Genomic DNA, 23,423 nt, shown 5'->3' on the forward strand with positions numbered 1-23,423 from the left:
GCTCTCTGGATCTATAACAAACACTCCAAAAGGGTCATCATTGAAAGGGATCATGACAGTTACAGTAGGACTGGTTTCAGATAACTGACCACCAGGACCAGGAGACCCACCTGCGTAATAGAAGTTAGAGTAAAAGTTAATGATTAAACAACACACTCAGAAAAAAGTTTCAAAGTACTTTTTTTTTTTTTTAATAAAACAAGTTTCTAAAAAAACCTCAAACCCTCCTTTAAGATCCTCTGGACTTATAGCAAATGATCTAACTTGAAAATTACATAGGTTAATTGTATTATTCTTAAAACACTGTGCTGATGTAATTTCAGTAGAAAACAAACCCACATGCTATTTTTCAGCTGTAAAACACACAGATGTCTTTCAGGTGAAACATGACAAGGTCCATCTTTTCTTAATTAGCCAATAAGGTAGGTTACCTTTGATTCGTTTGATAAGCATGGGGGCCAAATTCAATTCTTGTATTGCTCAAAGACTTACAGGAATAGAGAATGGCAAAATCTTGCCTGTTGCCTCTGATACAGAAGTACATACACCTTGCAGAAACAGTAACCAGTTGTGTGTTAAAACTGCTGCCCAGTCCTGGTGTTAGTCATCTATCTTTGCACAGTAAGAATTCATGATATGAAGATCATGTTGTGAATGGAGAATCTCCGTGTTCAAAGTGTACAGTGATCTACCTGTTATAAGCAGGAAATCTTTTGTACATCCGTATGGACTTCACTTACAGGAAAGGCCAACACACATTTTCACTTGTATCAGAGCACAGAAGACCATGAATAGTACTAAAGTGGAATTAATCCAGATTAGGAAATGTGTCCAGTAGCAATTTAAAGTTGTAATTTAAGTCATGTGAAGTGGTAACTACAAGTATTTTACCTCCTCTAGGGAAACAAACAAACAAAAAAGCAACCTCTATTATGGTAGACACACATAACCTTTAATACCTTTGTTATTTCTTTGTTAGTATCTTTGTTTTATATTTTGTGCATGGAGATCTATGTATCTGAAATTCAGAACTCTTGGTTTTTGAAATGAAACTTCTGAACTTTAAGAAGTTTAATTTCAAAAACCAAGAGGCATCCCTTTTAAAGTTCAGATCACCAAAATGTGTTTAACAGTAATTCGGGAACTGAGTAACTCTCTATATATGGAAATCAAGATTAAATGAAAAATAAGACCTAAAACCTTACCAGAAAAGCATAGGATATCAAGACATGATTCAAAGCAATGCTCTTTCTAGTGTTGGTTTCTTTTTGATTGATTAAACATAACTCTTTTCTACCAGATATGAAGGAAATGGTGATATGGAAGACAATACCTGAAGCATTCACCAACTTTAGAATGTAAAATTCATTGAATTCAGGAATTCTATCTGAAATGGCACGTAGTGTTATTGACTTCGACCTTTCACCATCCATGAAGCACACAGTCCCATAAGTTTCATAGAATTCTTCTCCTGGCTTCAGTGCAGAGTTATTATCAAACAACTGCCAGGTCAAAGAAACATTGCCGAAGTGTCCTCTGTGTCTCAAAATCCTGTTCAGTGATACAGAAAGAATGAGAGTCCTGGCAGGCATGCATCAGCGTTGAGTAGAAAAGGAAAATGTGGAGACTCCTTTTACTGTAATCTTCCTTACAGTAAGAAGTAATATACTATGTAATATAAAGTAAAATGCTAATATACTACAACTGTTCCATGAAGCCTTCCTTTTAAAGGCAACCACGTTTGCAGTACAATTCTACTCCCGGAATACGTACTTTAGAAAACAGAAGTAGCATACGCAGGTCCATGCAGAATACTACTGTGAAGCTACACATCACTGTGTCTTGTAATTCCAATTTATAATAATAAATATGAATGCATAATAGTTCAGAAAGTTAACATTAAAAATTAATATACTTGGACACTCTTAGACAGGAAAGAGAATCATCTACATTTAACCACAAACGTTTCTCCTTTCAGTCATCAAGTCTACTTAAACTTTTTCTTACACTTGTATTAAATTAGAATTACATTCTGAATTACATTCAGTTTTGAAATGTAGCATGTAAACAAAGAAGTAGCTTCTGAATATAAACCTGTTCCTCTGAAGAGCAGGCACAGCTTCTTGCAGTAGGGTTAATTACCAATTACTGAGGGAACATTGTCATAATATATGCATTTTATAACACCCTCTGGGATAAGATGCTGTTGTTACTCCAGCAGATGATATTTGCAATAATACAGAGGTTGTATTAGTAGAACGAGTAGCTATGCCTTATTGACAGCATTCTGACAATATAATTTTGTATAGGACTTCTCTGAAAAAACATAAGAACATAAGAAAATGTTAGAGCCACAGTACTAAGCCAAGCTGCTTCTGGGATTTGTGGATATCTTCAAAATCTGTTACCTACAATAGCCTAAAAAAGTGACCAGTGACCTAAATGATTGTCCTGAGTACATTTATAGCTAGCTATCTAATAAACGACTTCATGATGGTGAAAACCTATTTTTAATGGGTGTAGGAGCTCCTAAAAATACCAGTGATGATATGTCAGTGCTTTGTGTATGTTGACTATGTTCATTTACAGAAACAAACAAACAACAACAACAACAAAAACACACAAATTGCATTACGTGATACATTTTTATCTGAAATCTTTTAAGGTTTTCATTAGCTGAACTAATTGGTTGCTAGGAAATGTATGCCATCAGTGGACTGGTTTGCGGATTGGATTAACTTGTCTGTGGGAGTTTGATATTTCTATGGTAACAGTTTCTTCATTCTGCTGTGATATTTGATCTGTGTCTGATTGTCTGTTCCTTTTCTTCCTCATTAGTCTGCCTTAATCACAGTGAATGAGCCCAGGGGCAGAAATGAATTTGTGCCGCTCACTCTAATTAGAGAGAGGGGAACCTATGGGACGGTCGTCATAACTTTTGAGGTGAGTTTATCCAAAAGACTTCATACAGTAGTCTGTTGGATTAAACTGAGAGGCTGTAATCATAATTTATTGAAGTGTTTGCAAAAGGGGAAGAAGGACAAAATACCTACATCTACATTAGGTAGATCTGTTTCATAAAAGGGATTCATATTAACCGTCATATAGAAAATACTGTAATTATCTGACTGTTTAATTGACTGTTTAACGTTAAGAGGTACTAGAGAAAACCGAGTATATTCTGTCATTTAGAAAGGTACGTGAGGCAACATCAGTATGTATTACTAGAAAATAATGCATATTAAGTATGTAAGAAGTGTCTTATCTAAGTTTTTTTAATTTTTTTAAAAAATATTTATTTTACATACAAATATTCAAGTGAGTCTTTAATGATTATCCCAACTTTGAACTGTGAGTGCTCAGGATTTGGTGAATTTCTGTATCTATAATCATCTGTATCTTGATCTCTATCTTGAATCCCCTGCAAATGAAGCTTTTGAAATAATTAATCATGTTGAATACTTATCCTGTTATTTACATATGTGATTTGAATGTGATACAATTACTGACTTCATTGCTTTCTTTTTCTTATCTAGCTCAGACTCTATTATTTACTTTAAAATTATATATAAAATCTTTCATATAGATATTTCTGTACTAGTTGCCTGGTCCTATAGGGTAAGGCTTTAATCTAGACCTCAAAGCTTTAGTCTAGACCTGTCAAAACCAGAAAAGCTTTGCACTGGATTTTATTAATACTAAATATAGCATGAATAGTTAAAGTACTGAATATGATTCTCTGTGCAATTTTTTGCAAATATGTTTGTTTTAAGGTACAGTAAATCTTACTCTCTGGACAATTACTTAGGTCTGTCTCACATCATTATATATGTATGTTGAAAAATAATTTACAAAATGTTCTAAAACCAAAAAATCCCATATGACCTTTAAGAGGCTTTGTAGTATTTTGAGTTTGACTGTTAAATTTAGTATCTTTAATATCACAAGTTAAGATAGAAGGGACACAAAACCAGTAAGTACTATTACTTTGTCTTGGAATTTATTATGAAATACTATTGATTCAAACTGAATTTGCATGAATATCCTTTCTGTAATATGAAAGAGTCAGTTATGCATCAGAATATACTAAAGAGTCCCCATAGGCCTATATGGAAGTAGTTTTCTTCCTCTTATTCTGGAAATACGGGATTTCTTCAGAGTGGTTGTTCTGACTTACACTGTCTGCCAGAAAAGAGCAGATTTTCACAACTGAATGTTCATGTAAGTTGTAAGTTGGAGATGGCTGAACAGATAGTCATTTGTTATGCAAGTCACACTGCATATTGGTTATTGTACTTGCACTGGATTTGTATTCCTGCTTTATAGACTTCTCATCAGACAAATCAATTCTTTGCAGATAAAAGATGGTCCAAACCCAGCTGAAGAAGACCTAAGTCCAGCTAAGGGAAATATTACATTCACACCTGGGAGATCAAAGCTGATTTATAATTTAACAGTGCTTGATGATCAGGTAGGAACAAGCTGACTTCATCTTAGGCTTTGATACGTAGAAGGTTAACTGAAGTTCTGGAAAGACTTAGAGTAATAAGTTACAAAAAGGCTTGGCTTAAATAAGGTTAAAAGCAGTTCTATTTGATGAAGTGATGTTAAATTTTGGCTCTCTGGTCTATTATTTTTACTCTTTCCAAGCTCCCTCTTTAATTCTCATCAGTGAATAGTTTTAGTTTATGTGCATATCCTGGCTGAGCAGACATGTTATCTTTGTCACTAAAGAAAGAATATTACACATTGAAGATTCACAGGGAAAAGGCAGATTCAAAAATATTTTTTGTCGTTGTTTGTTTGTGGTTTTTTTTTTTCAAATATGTTTCAGGGTAGAAACATATTTGAAAAAATCCTAAAAATAGATGAGATTCCTGAAACAAACATGCAGTCTTGTGGAAAGCATGAATACTAGGTGATAATTAACATTTTTCTGTTTTCAGATTGGCCAATTGAAAAAAAAAAACAACACACACACAAAAAAACCAAACCAAAACAAAAAAAAACCACAACATAACTCATAGGTTGTGAGGCTTTCTTTTTATCTCAGAGTAAACAAAACATTCTTCTAATTTGCAACTTGTGATTTTCCTTTTTTCTTACCTGCACTTTTCTTTTGTGTTTTTCTTTTCCTTTATAATAAGCTTAAGAGGGAAAACTGAGACATCAAAATAAGTATATATGATGCAAAACAACTTAGTAAGAAATTCATAAGAAAACAATAATGGTGAAAGGTGTGTGTCTCAGAAGTGAGCACAGAACTGTAAAGCAGCTTGTTTCCTTTTTACTCTTAGTTATAAAAAATGTCCTTCCACATTTCTACTGATACTCTAGTGTTAAGAGGCTGTGCCAACCTGGGGTGCTGAAGTGTAGAAACATCTCTTTCCAATTCAATGTAATATTTCAGTGACTTACACACAGAAATAAATTATTAGGGTCTTTTCTCTTGGGAGGATGTGATTTTATTTATTTTTATTCTGAGAAATGCTCTCAAACTTCTGTTTCTAAAAGTTTGATCTGTATTTGGTGTGTCTAGTCAACGTCTTTCCACTCTTTGAAAGTCTTTCACAAGTGTATGTGAAAGATGAATTTTGCACAAAAACCTTTATTGATGATGATGATGATAGAGTTCACAAGAATCCAGTAACACTACTGTCAGAACTTAATTTGAGCTTTTAGGATCTGAGTTAGGGAAACCAATGAAACAAGTATTTTTCTGAATTGTGCAGCCTTACAGAAGGTAGGGGACTGCAGTTCTGATTTCCACAGCTCTGCATTTATAGTACTTTTCCTGTGCAGGTTTCCTTTTTAAGTATAATTGCAACTTTAAGAGAAAATTAAAGAGGCAAGGCAGCACTGGAAATCATTTATACTATTATATTCGAAGTTTGACTCATGTATTTATTGGTCAATCATGATGTAATTGAAAGCTCCACAATGCCTTATTTATGTAGGATACTAAGATTTTATCTGCAACTAAAATGGCATGTACGTTCTGACTGTCAAATGCGTATTTTTGTACTGCAAGACAGTATATGAACTAGTGAACTAAAACAAGCGTAAGTTAACATCAATTTTAATAAGATAAAATAGGAAATAGTAGTGTAGGAGAGAGGTGACAGAGAGCTTGCAAATCTCACGCTGGAAAAAAAAACAAACAACCTGCATCAGTCAATAATATTATGCAAGTTTAAGTGCCACAAGTCAAACAAGGGACAAAATTGGCCTCAGCTACAAAGACAGCGGCGTGCATACCCTTTGTGCCCTGAAACAGGATCTAAGGGTGGCCAATTAACAAATGTGTAAAAAGAGAAGAAATATTGGACCACAAGGAATTCTGAACTTTTTTTGCTCAGTAAACAGAACTACATGGAAAGGATTCATCAGCCCTATAACAAAGCAATGCCATTAGTAACACATAAGCAATTTTGTTGTGGAATTTATCTCAGAAGCAAATAATACTGTTTTTTCTGAGAGTCCACAACAAGAATGAGATGTGAGGATCTTATGTAATATTTAAATATTTCCTTCTAATCTCTCTGTATTAATAAAATAATGATATTTTCCAGTTAAACAGACTTAGCCTATCAAGACTGGGGAATAAAATGTAATAATATAAAGTAAAAAATATTAAATTCTGCAATTCAAGGCTTATAAACCCTTCTTTTTTGTCTGCTGCATCAGTTATTAGAGACTAAAGAGCTAAAACTAAAGTGCAGTTCTAAACAAACCACATGTAGAAATGCCAAAGTCTAATTAATAGATAAGCATCAGCAAGCACATTCTCAGAGCTGTGACTGAAGCTGTGCTGGGAATGTGAGTCTGTCTGAAAGTAGGAACTGTTCTTTTTCCCGTTGAATAGGAACAAAAGGGCCAAGGTAGGTTGTGTTCATATGTTGTTCCTCTGTTCTTTCAGGCATGCATAGATGTAAAATGGTGTTAACATCAGCAAATAAAGATGTCAGACTAAATAACTGTCAGGAACACTTGTGTCCAAGCAGAGCAACTTCCACAAGTTGAGTTAGGATCTCCTCACACTCTCTAGTTGGAAAGATAGAGCTTCATCTGATTCTTGCCTAGTTTTTGTTTGCCCTTTTTTTTTTTTTGTCTTTTCCCACTTTTTCATATTTCCATAGCATAGAAGTATGTCTTAGAAAATGGAAACATTCAGTTTTGAGAAGGGATTTTCAAAGTTGCAAGCGAGTTTCTTTTTGCCTGTTTATTTTAATGTGAAAAGGGTTGTAATGTTTGTATTATTTCCCTTTATTGCTAAATATACATAACATATTTCTAAGTAAGTGTTCTGCATATATTTGAAATGGGACTTACACCCTGTTGCTACTATTATTTTTCCAGATACCTGAAAATGATGAATTGTTTGTTGTTCATCTCAGGAGTGTGGAGGGAGGGGCTGAAATCAACACCACAAGGAATTCTGTTCAGATTAATATTAAGAAAAATGACAGCCCTGTGCGATTTGCTCAGAGCACTTACATGGTGCCTGAGGAAGTCGAAATGCTCACAATTCAAGTGATTCGTGGTAAGGATGACAGTGGAAAATTAATTGGACCTGATGAATGTGAAGTCTCCGTCAGTTACACCATCATAACTGGGAATTCAACAGCACATGCGCAGCTCAATTTAGACTTCCTAGATCTTCAGCCAAATACAACTATTGTCTTCACACCTCTAGTTCATGAAGTATATATGAAATTCAAGATCCTTGATGATGCCATACCAGAAATTGCTGAGACCTTCCAAATTATGCTCCTTAAGGACACGTTACAGGGAGATGCTGTTTTGGTTAATCCATCTGTTGTTCACGTCACCATCCAACCAAATGATAAACCCTATGGAGTGCTTTCAATCAACAGTATCCTGTTTACTCAAACTGTTATCATTGATGAAGACCAAATTTCAAGGTACTACAGATCTTCAAACAGTATCTCGTCATGTTAAGGGATTTGTTTGGCACTGTAAAGCATCCTTAGGATTTCACTGACAGTAATTATAAAATCAGTAGTGAAAAATTAATATAGAAATCACCTACTGTGTAATTATTATAAACGATATAGAATTTTCAAGGGAGAAAATGTCTAATTATGCAGAAGTATTTTAATATTTATGAACTATATATGAGAACTGTAAATATTTAATGACATTATCAAAATACTGAAAAACCCTTAATCTAAAAGATGGATCAGTGAAGTTGTGATGCGGCCACACACCCATTCATACAAGTGGAAAATATATTTCAGGCTTCCTTTCCCAGTAAATCTTTGTCTATACTGTATTTAAAGTCAGTCTCTGGTTAAAAAATGGTGGTGAGTGTCTTCTGTGAAGTACTGAATACCCATAGACTTCCAAAAAAGTTAAATACATGTAATTTTACAGATAAATTAAAAACAAATCTCCACACACATCTTTACAAGCAGAACTAATATCTATACAATATTGCCAGTTTTAGTAAAAATGTCCACTGCTAGCTAGTGATGGTGGTTCATCCCCAGAGAAAGAGGTAATGTATCAACCTATGATTTTATGAACAATTTCTAGTATGTAGAGCCCAGCACTTCAATATTCACTTTTTTTTTTTTCTTTCTTATACACAGATACAGGAAACGTGACATTTCCATAATCACAAATATTGATAAATTATATTTCAGTGCATAGGCAAATAGTTGAGTCACTTTATTTTAAATAAAATCATTATTTAAACACTCATGCCTGACAATTGTATTTTGATATAGTCCATAAAACAGTGTAGAAATTTAGTTGAGAAAAAGTTTTCTGAAATTTAACATCTTTCCTGAGAAAAAATATAAACATGCCAACTTTCCTCTTCTCAGTATCTTTCTTACTGTAAACAAAATAAATTTTAACTAATGTCTTTAGATATATTACTCATGTCTTTATGTATATTATCTCATGAATAAGCAACCTGAGAAAAGTCTACTTCTGTGGTATGATTTCACAAATTTTAAGTCCTGACTCAAATGTCAGTAGCAGCAGTTAATATCGATTCCACTGAAGTCAGTATAAATCTTCCAGGGAACAGATAGCTAAGTAAACCGATATTAATTATAATTGCATGTTACAGATTTTTATTTTCATTCAAAACCACAGGTTTGAAGGGATCACGATCGTAAGAAATGGTGGAACACATGGAAATGTTTCTGTGACCTGGGTCATAACTCGAAATAGCAGTGATCTGTCACCTGTGACTGCAGACCTTGTTCCAGAGACCGGGGAGATACATTTTGATCAAGGACAGATGCTGGTCACACTTTCACTGACCATTATTGATGATAACATACCAGAAGAAGCAGAGCCCTATCTTCTGAAGCTCTTAGCTCATACAATACAGGGAGGCGCAGAAGTCAGCGAACCATCTGAGGTAAGTTTGATTTCAGAACTTGTTTTGAGGAGGTGATAGATAATAATTAGGGAGTAGGATTAGGATTAGGATCCACCAGTTTTGGTGGATTGGCTAAATTGAAGTAGTTGTGCTTGAGTTTAAGTGAAGCAACCTGATGTATTCTCAGTATAAAGAGCCACATCCAAAGTCTTTGGCTTAACATATTTTATAAGGCCAGACCTATTTAATGCAGTAGCATTTAGCTTAGAATATTCCCATCATAAATATCATTGCATAACTGCTATCTTGATTGGTTGCTTGCTAAGAGAAGGTTGAGCATTTATTTTCACTTGCTTATTTGCTGTAGGTACTGGAATGTTTTACACAGAGTAACAGCTTCAAGAGGATGGCTTAGTGATTAAGACTAACCTCTGAACTTTTAAATAAGGGGTAATTAGCATTACTGACAATTCTGTGACTCAGGTCCCTACTTTGCTTTTTGAACATATGATTGGAATGAATTTGGTGAATTAAATGATTTTTTCACAGTCTGAAATATATTCAAATTATTCACTTTGGCTGCTGAACCAAAAATCAGTTATTCAAAGCTCATTCTGACATAGATGAGGCATAGCAGGAAAGTTGCTGCTATCAGTGGTGTGCTGCTTGTGCACAAGCAACACTTTGGGGCTGTCAATCTGATTTCTTTCTTGAGTGCCAATTCACTAACGATAAAAATGTATGATGACAGTCAGGACATACTTTCATGAAAACGTGAAAACTGTGGTGTATATTAATTGTAGCATTGAGTAAGTGATGCTGTTTTCTGTTTTGCAGCTTTTGTTTTACATTCAGGACAGCGATGATGTTTATGGCGTAATAAAGTTTTATCCTTTGGAGAATCAGAAGATTGAAAGTAATCCAACAGGACGCTTTTTATCCTTGAGTTTTGTAAGGGAGAAAGGAACAGTTGGAAATGTGCAGTTAGTTTATACTGCACTGTATATTCCAGCTGGAGCTCTGGATCCTGAGAGAGCAAAAGATGGCATTCTAAATATGTCTAGAAACAGCATCCTCCTGTTTCCAGAAGGAAAAACACATCATACTTTGAGTATACCAATAAGAAAAGATGCATTTCTTCAAAATGGTGCTCATTTCCTCATACAGGTATCTCAGCTGTTTTGTTTTTGTTTTTGTTTTTTAGCTTATTTAATATGAGGAATATGATTCAATAATTGATCCTTCCCCTTGACTGTAATTTAAATGACCATTCCTGTAAAAAAAAAAAAGTGCTTAGCTCTGAAGCAAAGATTTTCTTATTTAAAAAGACATCTTTCATAACTATGCTATAAAGTTTTCTATCCCTAATCATTAGTAATTAAACAAATTTTAAAACTAAAGAGGATTCAGGTACTAATCATGGAATTTATCAAAATGAGATCAGCGTTGTCTGTTGCTTGCCCCTTGAAGCATGTTTCTGCTTGGCCTCTGACTTGGAACGTGAAAAAAATAAGGTTCTTAAAATTAAATTACTGAAGCAGGAAAAATTTCAGAAATGACATGCAAGTAAATGTATCTTGGGCTTGATACAGGTCCTTCTCCAGCAGGTCATCCCCCAGCCTGTACTGATACTTGCGGTTGTTCCTTCCCAAATGCAGGACTCTACACTTGCTCTTGTTAAACCTCATCTGGTTTCTTCCTGCCCAACTCTCCAGCCTGACCAGGTCCCTTCCAACCCCTACAATTCTGTGATACTGTGATCTTTGCTCTTCCAGCTGAACTATTCTAAATTAAAAAGGGTCAAATATACATTATATATTATATGTATATTATATTGCATTTATATATAAATTTGTTAGGAGAACTTACTTTTTTTTTTCCCTGTATAGTTTTCTTCACTTTTTTCTTTCCTTTTTTTTTTCTATCTCAATTTGTAAAAGATAACTTTTATCATCGTTGAAGGTGTTGATGTTATATCCATGAATTTCAAATTTGCCAGGTTTTATATTTTCCTTATAGTCTACCAAAGACGTTGTAATCACTTCTAAGACCTTTGAAAGATTTCCTCCCTCCACATCCTTCTCCCTACATTCTCTTACAGGAGGAATAATGAGAACAAAAAGTTTTGCCAGAATTATATTGTTTATCTAATATGCAATTTTATTTATTTATTTATTTATGGCATTCACAGTTAGATTAGGAATTGCCTTCTGAAATACTAGAACACGTTAGTATGTTTTATGATTGCAAGAGGTTTGAGAGATCCACAAAATTCTTAAATGTCTAATTCCATGTATTCAATGTTTTTTTTTTTTTTTTTTTTTTGTCCTTTGACTGTAGTCAAGACACACATCTGATAAATATTTCAGAATGTTCAGTCATTCCAAGCACTTTGCCTGGATTTTCAAACTGTAGATTCCAATCTGTTTTTTTTTTTTTCTGTACTTTCTCCATGAACTATAAATAAAATCTTTGTTTGAAGAAATTAAATCAGAGGAGCTTTCCAGCTCAAATAATTAATTTAGAAACTCATAGAGAAGGAAAACACCACTATTTATCACTGTGACAATCCTTCTGCATCGTGAATAAATGATAATCTCAGTGAACATGTTTAGAATGAGTTGTACTTAGGCAAAATAAAGAATTGACTCAGGAATCAGCAGAGAAGCAAATGAAACTGTAGGATGAATAAAGGTACAGGAGATAATGTTAATGTGAGATATATTCCTTAGTGACACCTTCAATTAAATAACGTGCTGTAATCAGAGATGCGATTTTTGGTATAGCTAGGAAGATTAACTCTGAAAATTAAGCTCATAAACTAATTGTTATTGTTCAAATAACTATATATTTTTTTCTCTTTGTACTGGTTTCCTTTAAAAGGTACTAAAGGAAACATTGCAGAAAGAGTAAAATCTCTGTTCTTTATTGATTATTACTTTATTCCAAAGGTACCATACAGGATCCAAATACAGCATACACTTTAAATAGAGCAAATTGTTTTGGCTGTGTAGTATTTCAGAAAGTTTACTGAGCTAATAACCGCACAATGGTGCACTTTCATCCTGTTAATTGCAGAATCGGGGCCTATGCTAGGAGAAAGCTCAGAAAAGAGGAGAAACAAACAGTGCCATCATCTGTTCTTCAGACTTTTGATAACAAGTTGGAATGGTTGAGAATCAGTTACTAAATACAGTATTTGTAAAACATTTCCATCTATCATCAGATAAATGTTCATGCATATTTCTGGGTGTTACTCAAGCAGTTGTGGAACAAAATATGATACAGCCCACATATTTATAGAGTTTGGTTTCAAGAACTGTAAGACTTTAAAAATCATCTTTTGAAATGGTGAACCATGATTACTATATGAATTTAAGAAAGGCCACTATTTTATCCCCAAAAAATAAAGCTTTACTCTATGATAACACCTGATAACTCCAAGAAAAAATGTCAGTGGGAGTTTATGCCCCAGTGAAATGTTCACAGAAATATATGCAAATCTGTTATGGAAACATTTATTGTAATGATGCATGTAGACAGAATCACATGGAATAAATAATATTTAAAGGAAATAATTAAACAAGCAAGTTCTGCTTTCCTTGGTGTGTCACTACTGGTGCTGGGCTTAGCGAGTGATGCTTCCCTTTTAAAGAAAAGGATGAAAAAAAATCTATTTCCTCTTAGTATCTATAATCTATCAGAAATGCAGTGACAAGTAAAATACAGTTTTGAAATACTGTACTGAATTTAAATTCTTAATGTGGCTCTGGTAGTTCTTAGATAGAGAATTCCTTAAAATTTTGTGGAGAGGAAAGAAAAGTGGATTATTATTTGGCTGTTTGATCAAGGGCTGTAAATTATTATGACTTCAGTGATTTCCCTAGATTTTTATCAATGCAAGACACAAAAAATGATGTTAGACAATTGCCTATGCTGCTCATCAATGACTGTTGTTAATAGCTCTAGTAATGTGTCAGCTGATCTGGAACAGAGTCTCTCTCTCTGGCTTGATCTGTGTTTAATTACATACACTAACATGATTTGTCTGGGAGGTGTACCATTCTGCTGACAGCTCAACAATATCCACTTAATTTCTTTGACATGTCTACTTACAAATTTTTATAACAGCAGTGCTATCAGTAGGAAGAATTTGCTCTGGAGATGTATACTTCCTTTATATGAAAATTACTCTGAAATGTCAGAACTGTTCTGACTTGGTGCTGAGGCTTCTTATTTCTCACTTTTCTTTTACTTTTTCCTACAGCTGGAAGGAGTTGAACTGGTGAATAGAATTCCTCTAGTCCCATCTGTGAGTCCTAGATTAGGCGAAATTCGAAATATTTCTTTGAGGATTACTCCAGATATTGCAAATGGAGAAATAGGCTTTATTAGCAATCTACCGATTATTCTTTCTGAACCAGAAGATTCCCCTGCTACGCTGGTAAGTAAGCCTTTTTATATTGTCTTTTGCTATGGAAAACTTATTTGGAGAAGGTGGAGTTTGCTGTATTCAGTGTAGCATTTGACAATTAATGTGAGGAAAAGCCTTCCTGTAAGTTCTGTCTTATCCTAAATATTCTCTTCTTTAAAAAAAAAAAAAAATGCTCTGAAATAATCTGTTACTGATTTCCAGAGAACTGAGATTGGTCTTTGCTTTCTGTGTAAGTATCTAAAACCAGTTAGCCCTTGATGCTCACACAGAGCAAAAGATACTGCAGTTAGTCTCTCTCACCAATTGCGAGCATAGTCATGTAAAGTAGGACTGAGACAAATCCTGAATAAGATAGATCATTTCCCATTCTCAAATTAGAACTGGCCAAACTTTTGTTTTTATTATTATTTATTCAAATAGTAATTTGCAAGGGAGTAATCGGTTTTGCATCTACTTTTGCAAGTCACAACAAATTAATGTGTTTCACAGGTTTCCATTGCATTGCATCGAGATGGGACTGATGGTCAAGCAACTGTGTTCTGGAGTTTGAAACCCTCTGGTCCCAATCAAAAGGCGGTAACACAGGATGATATAAGTCCTTTTAACGGCTCCGTGGTTTTCTTATCTGGACAAAGTGATACCACAATTAACATCACCATTAAAGCTGATGATGTACCTGAAATGAACGAAACTGTGTTATTAACTTTGGACAGGTATTGTACCCTATTCTCTATTCATATGTATCAGCTGCAATACTCAATTTATGCATAACAGATTAGCACAGTGTTAATTACATGGTATTGCTTGCATTGTGTTGATATGTGTCTGAAGAAATAGTGGGCCCTTGTTTCAGACTGTGTATGGGTTCTTTGACTGGAGATCAATGTAAGAAACCATTTTGCATTTATTATCTAATGACTTAACTGTTTATATTTTCATGAAAATTCTGTATGCTATTTAGAAAGTTCTTTCAGTTTTGATCTTTTTTATAGCTCTTGGTTTTAACACTTTTTTTTTTTCGGAAAAATAATATTTAGTAAGATAATGGGAAAAACTAAAGTGAGAACTAAAAAGCAATGCAGAACTTTTTCTGTCAGAAAAAACATTTATAACTTGGGTGTCACTGTAGAATTAGACTTGCAGTTTATTTGTTTGATCTGCATGTTCAATATTCCTTGATAATTAGATACTTCTGTCAGCTCATAGCCCCCAGAATATCCCAGTGTGACTATTATTGCAGTCTTCTGCTAATGAGAATGCAGTGGGGTTTCTGAAGCACAGTGTTCTGGTCTCCCTTCTCATCTAGTGGAGGATTTTAGGATAACAGGCTGTAAGGGCCCTCAGGTGATACTATTATCTGCATGTGAACACTGTTCAGAAAACTTAAATTAGTTTATAATCAGGAGTCTTTTCCCTCTTTGAGTTACTAACAAGAGTGTCTTGGCTATATCGTCTGTCCTGCTTCCCACAGCTCAGTTACATAAGTAAATACAGAAATACCACCACACGTGCTCTTGTATTACCTCCTATTTGTCTAAGGTACATTTTCCACTTTTACTGAAAACATACTACAGTGGTCTGCCAGCACCAGCTTCCACACTGAACATCTACTACTTACATAGTCCTTACCTTATGCAGAAGAAGTATTTTTATTCTGTACAGGAAGCGTAGGCTAGCTCTTAGATATCCACAACAGATATCCACAGTGATTCCACATTAGCAAACAATAGGCAAGAAGCTCCTCACGCTGTTGTTGATCACTAGAAGATCCCATTTCAGAAAACATGGTTTTCGAACATCTTTATGGCACACAGGGAAGATGTTATTCCTTTGCGGGATTGGCTTGCTTGATTAAAAGGTGGCTGGTTAATGCATGTAGTTCAGAACTAGTTATTTTATTCTACCTTGGCTACTCATTACATTAAAAAGGCAATCCTTTTCAGAATAAAAACAGAGACTATTGCAAGCAGTTCTCCGCTTTCTTTCTGTGGGAGAAACTGGTTTGTCTCAAGGAATTTTTTTAGAGTCTCTGGCACAAAGGGGGAAACTAGGATTAGAAATGATGGTTCAAGTTTTGAGTGTAAGGTGGCCAAGAATGCAGAGTGGTATTGAGGTAAACAAGTAAGTAGATAGAAGTAAGCAGCATGAAAGGGTAACTTTTTTGATTCACGTGTGTGAAAGTACAGTTTTCTGCCATTTATCCTGAGTTACAACTGTAGGCTATACCTTGAAAATGGTGGCTGCAACAGGGATTGAACTGGCAGCTGAACAAATACAACCAGTGTTCTGCTTTTGCTGTGTATGGTGCAAGCCGTAGGCTCTGTTGATCATGAAGTGGATGGTGAAAAGTGTGCCAACAGTAAGCAGCTTTCCCACACTTGGCAGGGTCAGAGAGTGAACCGAGGAACAGGTGGTCTGTCCTGGAAAAAGAAGTAAGCAAGGAGGAGATAGAATCTGAACTTTTCTCTAGACCTTGGTAGCATCCCTCACTTCAACTAATTAGCAGAAGCCAAGAATGAAATGACTGCAGAGATCATCCTTTCAGTACTAGACATGACTCTTCAAATTAGGGTTGAAGGATACTGGCAGGGTTACGTGTACGCCCGTGCTATTGCTTTCAGCCTGGTTGGTATTTTGTGGACAAATAGAAGATTTCAGTTTCCGAGGCTGGCAGCCAGCACCTCACAGCAGTAGTGAATGAGCATGAAAACAAAGATGCACTGTGCTGTAGATGTGCTTGTACTGTTCCGTAAATTGTAGCATAAGTCAGCGAGAAAAGAAAGCATGTAAGAACTTTAATGAAACTACAGACATAGACATATGTTCATAAGCATTCAATGTATTGCAATTATTAATAGCACGGGTAAAATAATCAAAATAATTAGTTCTAACAAGGATGTATTATTTACGGCTTAGTGGTATTGTCAAGGCAGTTCAATTTTAAATAAGCTTTAAGTGCATCCATAACTATATTTTTTCCAAGCCATTAAAAACAATGTTATCCTTTCTTGCTTTATGCTCTCTATACTTAGACCACAGATATTAAAACTAGCTCTGAATTTTGTCCACAAACTGGAGGAAAATGTATAACATGAAAAATATGATTCCAAAGAACACAGATGAGTAATGATGAGTAATGAAGGAGCAAGAGAGTCTTGTATCTGCTGAAGCTTCTTTATATTTTCTTTTTTTAGGAGCAGATTCAGGTTGAATGCCTGCCCTATCTGAATAGGCCTGAATTGAGACCAAGCATAAATAAAACCAGATGTCTGTAGTGAAATCTATGTGAGAAAGGAAAGACCTTGGTCTTCTTGATGAATGTAGGTGGAACAGGCCATGGAAATTGTGTGTGTGCTTTGTGAGAGCATATATGCATACTAGGGCTGTTCATTTTACCTGGTAAGCACAAACAGAAATCAGTTTTTTTTAAATCTGATTGCTGTTTTTTCCTTCTACACAACGTAATCTCTCACTGGCAGTTATCAGCCCCCCAGTTAAGGTGCAGACAGCTATCAGTTTGGCACCTGGCACAACCAGAGGGCCAGAACCTGCAGGGTATGTGGGCTGGGGACGTGGCCTGTGTTTGTGCTCATGAGTGAGTGGTGGTGAGACTGAGAACTTGGAGACTTTGGGATCTGGGGATAAATCACTTTTATTTTGTGGAAGTGATAATCAACAAACAGACAACTGTTTAGGCAGTCCTTATGCTCCAGCATTTTTTGAGTCTTAACTCATGGAAGTTAGGATGCCAGAACAGATCCATATGCATATGTTACGACATAAATCTCATTTACTATATATAATAAACTGAAGCAACGTTATTTGAAGATTTTTATTGTTCTAGTGATTTCTGTGATGGGATACAGATTTCCATAGGCTGACATTCTGTCATCAGTTTATGTGGAAAATGATTAGACCTATGAGTTATGAAGTAATTTTTTGAAAATTACAAATGTAAAATACAGACTTGACTATTTCACTGTGAAATATCTGGCAGTTTTTAAACATTTTTGGGTTTTAGAGGTTGCTACATGTCAAAAAGTTAGAAAAGCATAGGAGGGCCATTTAAATCACTGTGTAGTGTTGATGGACAGGGCTTAAGGGTTTATGTGTTGTGGGTTACTCACTGCCATACTGCTTAATGGAGCTAGGATTTTCTCCTTACTTGGTAATTCCCTTTGGTTAGTGTCTGTTTCAAAACCATATCTATCTTACTTATGTAAATTTTCATAGAATCACAGAATAGCTTGGGTTGGAAGGGACCTTAAAGATCATCAGTTTCCAACCCCAGTGCCATGGGCAGGGATGCCACCCATTAGATCAGGTCGGCCCACAGCCTAGTCCAACCTGGCCTTGAAAACCTCCAGGGATGCCTCAAGGGTTTGATCAGACTGCGTTTTAATGGGGAAAAAGTCATTTGAAAATAGTAGAATGTTGAAATGAGTGCGCTGGACACCTACTGCTTGTTTTCATTACTTCTCAAAATAACAACATATCTCTCCTGCTATGACTCAGAAAAATTAAAATAGCCTCAAAAATCAAATAAATGATGGATTAAACCTGGAGAGAAGGTGTTTCCTCTGATGAGAGGCACTATGGAAAGTCTAATGTGGCAAATCCTACTTTAATGCAGTTCTTTAGAGCTAGAGCCTGCCTCTAATTAAATCAGTAGATAATCCTGAAAAAATTGAAGAGGGGGTGAACACTGAATGCAAGCAAATTGAGTAATGTTCCACAAGCAATTTCACTTCCCCCTTTTTGAGATACCCTGATAGAAAAGAAAGTCTTTTAGAGAAGTGTGGTTTAATAATGACAGCCATGTAGATTCACAGTGGAAATTAAGTTTCTCATGTGTCTTTCAGAACACTCAGGTTCTGCAGAAATTCCAGATTTTGTCAAAAGTTATTAACTTCAAAGCTATTTTTCATTTATTTATTTAATTATTTTGTGGTTCTAGTTAGTTCTTAACATTGAAATTCTCATGGTACCTTAAACTTAGTCAAAACTCTAATTTCTCCTATTTTCTTGTACTGCATGTTTAAAAAAGTGTAAGAAACATTTTGAAGCTCCTGTCAGTTGTCCTAATTCATCTGTAGTTCTTGCTACATAATAATTATGATTTTTTTTACTGAAAGAATTTCCCTAATGATCAGTCATTTCACATTAGTCTTGTTGTATAAGAAATGCTTTACACACTTTGAGGTTGTATTTCTTTTGGCAGCATCATAAGCATTGCCAGGGTTTACTGTCTGTGACGATATGAAACTTCATGTCCATACATAGCCATTTTACAGGAAAAAATAAGCTGAGGATAAAAACAGGGAAGTGGCTTTCCCAGTGACTGGTATCACCTTATTCCTGGTCAAGAGTTCTTTTCACTAGCTGGAGGAGCTGCTGGCCACGGTTAAGCCACCATGTCAAAGCAGCTGTTTTAACTTTTATTGCTGCTTCTGAATAGCCCTCTTTGTCCTGTTTCCATACTGCTGTCAGAGGAACACCTAAAGAGCTGGTTTCACATACCACGAGGAGTGAAACGGGACTGAACTGGACCCGTGTAGTGTCAGGCAGTCTGGGAGCATCTCCTCCGTGGTGTAAGGGTGGTATATGAACGCCCCTCTGTTCTTCGAGGTTGGAAGTGCACGTGGCAGGGGATGGGGCTGGTGTCCTGGCAGCTCTCTGGTGGCACGGACCCTGTGTCCAGCCCCGTAGCTCCTCCGGGTCGATCTGAGCTGGCTGCTGGAAGTATTATGCAGCTATTTGCTGAACGCTTCACCTTGCCTGGTTTAGCCCTGTATGGACTTAGGTTTAGCACATGAAGAGTACACTGAACCGAAAAGCAAGCATTTGGATTAAAAGGATAAAAGTTTGCAGGATGTGAGTATGATAATTGCATTACAATGTAATTGTTCAAAACAATAGAATTGGGATTTTTTTTTTTTTTATTATTCCTAGAAAAAAGTAAACCTGTGAGAATACTTTACAACAAACATTTTGGATTTAAATTTAAAATGTACTTTCCTAATTTATCTTTGTTCTCTTAATTCTTCTTTTTTTTTCAATACTATTTTTTAAAAATTTCTTGTTAGGGATATGCATTCTATGTTATGAAAAGTTACATGTATATGCCTTAGAGTATAGATATAAAGAATACTACTGAGTGCACCATTCTTCGAATCACAGAATGGCTCAGGTTGGAAGGGACCTTAAAGATCATCCACTTCCAACCCCTCTGCCATGGGCAGGGATGGCACCTACTAGATCAGGTTGGCCACAGCCTCATCCAACCTGGTCTTGAATACCTCCAGGGATGGGGCAGCCACAGCTTCGTTCATTCATTGTTTGCTTAACAGCATCTTGGAGCTGGAAACCTAAACCTAGCTGCTTCTATTAAGTTTCTGCATAGGATGTTTTATGACTTTTTGGAGAAGTAACTAACATTACTGTGCCAGGGCAGTGATAGCGGTCTGACCACTCATGGTATCAGCCAGAGAAAAAAAATGACCAGATAATAAATAAATAAACAAACAAACAAACAAATAAGTAAATAAATAAAAGGATCCAGGTGTTCAAGATGGGGTTTGTATGGAGAAACCACCTGAACAATGTTCTTTTTTACCAGTTGATGGACTGAATTTTACTGGTTGCTTCCTGACCTGAAAGCTGTCTAGGTTTAATACATATCAAAAGCTCACTTGATATAGTGATTCATTTTTATTTTCTGTTGTAAATTATTTTACTAACAGCTTAGCGATATAATTAAATTTTAGCATTACCAACTCTGGAATCTTCTCCTTGATCTTTTCATTGTGTTAATATTTTGCTGTTTTTTGAATGCTTTTGCATGTTTCTGAGGGAAGGGAGAATGTCTCAATATATACCTAGCTTCAGTGAATATCAATAACAAATTTCAATTAATTCAGACTTCCTATTCGAAAGAACGTCTGTGAATGTATTTACTTCTCAGAATTTAGAGTGAACTCTTGTCTGTATTGAATTCCAAATTTAAATTATTTTTGAGATTAGTGGAGCCCAATTATCACCTTACAAACACTGTTTTAATCTGTTTTTGGTGCTTTGATAGACGATACAGTTTTTGTATTTAATGTATTTTTGATTAAGAAAGCCAAAATACATGATTACTATTGCAGAATAATGCTGCCCTTTTGACTGACTTCATGTGGCAGTTTTGTTATAAATGCTTGGTTGAAACTTGATTTAATTTTTTAACCTTTGATTAGCAAATACCTTTTCCTTTCCCCTTTTTCTTTTTTTTTTTTTGTCCCTTTATTTCCTTGTCCCCTCTTTTTCCCCTTTTTCTCCTTCTGCTTCTCTTTCTTATATTTGTATTTATGTTATACATGTATATATACTACTTTGGTAATCTGATTAACTAAAAAATTGTTGTAAATGAGGTTTGCTGTGATTTTGTGCCTAATTACTTTTCCTTGTGTACCCATCAGTACTCTTTCTGTGCTTATCTGTTTTTATCATTACTTTGTCAGACTGATGAAACACCATATCACAGAGGCACGTAGATGTATTTCCCTAATAAAGGGTTATAATCGTGGATGGCTGCTGCAGTTGTGATCACGCAGTCAGTAATCAAGCTCTTTGAGGAGGGCTTGGTAGGGAACACCTTGAGTGGCTCTTGACATGCTGAATTGGTCATGGGGTCACTCCTCCTAAGTGGGAACTGCCCACTTGCTGGCCTTTGTCAACAGGAAAATGCCAAGCAAGCAGGGTTCCCATAAAAAGAACATTATAAACTTTTGGAAAGTAAAAAGAAAGCCTTCTTTTTTTTCTTTTTCTTTTTTTTTTTTTTGTCCCTTTTGTTAGTTTTTTGTTCTTTTATAAGATGGGTAGTATTGAAATTTTAGTAAGTGGCACTTTCATTACTTTCTACATCCTCTTTTTTTTTTTTTTTTTTTCCTCTGTGTTGACAGGGTAGAGACAGAAAGGTTTGTCGTGTTCTTTGGGTAAGTGCGGTGAACTGTTTTCTGTCCTCAGTGAATCAATGCTTTGTTTTAGAAGTGGTTGGTTTGGACAGAAACTGTCTTTATCATTTCTTTCCCCCCCAAGAATCACGTCTCTGCATCTCTTCAGACAACGCATGCTTCCCCTTTGGTGTTTCGTTTGATGGCATGGGGTTCTTGCTTGAAGGCATTTCTTTATGTAGGATCTGTGAATGATGAAAGTTATGAATGCATGGCTCAGTGTTTGATATTTGAGTGTTTCATGGAATAATGAATTAATTGTTTTAAACTGCTACAAATACAGTTTGCCCCAACTAAATGGCTGAACTGATTAGAGTTACAGAGTAATTTTCTCTAGTCAAAGACAAGGAAAGTTATCTTGATTTAGACTAACATGCATATAATTTATATAACACAGGTTATTTTTTCTACCGACTTTTTTTTTTTTTTAAACATGTAACAAACATGAGCACGTTACTCTATTAAATAGGTATTACCTATTTTGCATCCTGTACCCTGTCCTGTAGACTGTGCTACAACAATGCTAAGTTGTTTTTGTGTGTGTAGGTTCCAGTTACTTAAAACGTGCTTCTGGACACAGTTCTGGGCCTGATTTCAAAAACTGGATATAATAGATCACATTTCTTCATGAAATAGTGTTTGATAAAGTCTAGGTTGTAGCACAGTGAAAGCACAAAAATATGTACAGTATGCAGGACCACGATTTCATTGAAAAATACAATACTGACAGGAAACGTGAAAGATGCAAAGGAATCTAAGTACCTAAAACTACATGTAATAAATCATATGCAGACCATCAATCTGAAGGTGTATTCTTGATGCATCCTGCAATAGTGCTTCTCTGGAATTTTTAATATAAGAAATTTAAAATGATGAAAATTACTGCTTCTGAGGAAAGGCAAGCAAGTAATATGCAAGGTTCATTACTGTTATCAGATACTGCCCATTCCTGTCACAGAGTACGATCAAGATGGTGTAGGAGAAGCCCAGAGAGAGAAATCCTTTACTGAGAGGAATCTGAAGTATGCGTATTTGGTCAACGTACTTCATTCTTGCACCATTCAGCATGTGCTTTAAAGGAGTAATGAGAAAGGGGAATGAGTCTGAGCTACTGAGAGCAGGTCCAACATTTTGTAGAGTCAGACAGGGATCCTACAGGTAGTCTCCACATCTACAGAAGGCAGGCTAACACAGAGCTGAGGATGAAATCCATGGTATCGAGGGTCAAATTTCTGCCTCTTTATGTCAGTAGTAAACTTTGACAAACAAAGCAATAATGGAAATTTATGCTTTTCAGTGTAATCTCAGCATAGGTGATTTTGGAATTTCCTTTATACCTTGATCCAAGTACAAAGTAGTTCTGAATTTAACTAACTTTTTTTTTTTTTTTTTCCTGGCACTATTCTGTTTCTTTTCCTGTGTGTTGTGTGCATGTGTTATCAAAAACAGACAAACAAACAACAGAGTTACTAGCTATAAAAAGCTAATCAGAAACAAACAAACAAAAAGTTACTTCAGAGGCAATTATTTATTTTATTTATTTATTTATTTATTTTTTACGAATGGATAAAACATTCTGATGTTGTATCATTCTTAACTTGTTTTAATCCTTGTAGGTAACTGTTGGCTTTCA

The 23,423-nt window shown here is 35.3% G+C and overlaps 1 protein-coding gene across 1 annotated transcript; it reads left to right on the forward strand.

Annotated features, from left to right (window-relative positions):
* Positions 1-2,490: 2,490 nt before the first annotated feature.
* LOC310891077 (adhesion G-protein coupled receptor V1-like) lies at positions 2,491-23,410 on the forward strand (the record flags this gene model as incomplete). The annotated part of the gene is made up of 8 exons (XM_083853387.1): positions 2,491-2,496; positions 2,839-2,943; positions 4,358-4,471; positions 7,360-7,925; positions 9,130-9,400; positions 10,199-10,312; positions 14,370-14,509; positions 23,407-23,410. 8 exons carry the CDS (start codon positions 2,491-2,493, stop codon positions 23,408-23,410), a joined length of 1,320 nt encoding a protein of 439 aa, XP_083709513.1.
* Positions 23,411-23,423: the final 13 nt, after the last annotated feature.

Source organism: Anser anser (assembly GCF_964211835.1).
Source record: "Anser anser genome assembly, contig: HAP1_SCAFFOLD_150, whole genome shotgun sequence".
Classification (NCBI taxonomy): Eukaryota; Metazoa; Chordata; class Aves; order Anseriformes; family Anatidae; genus Anser; species Anser anser.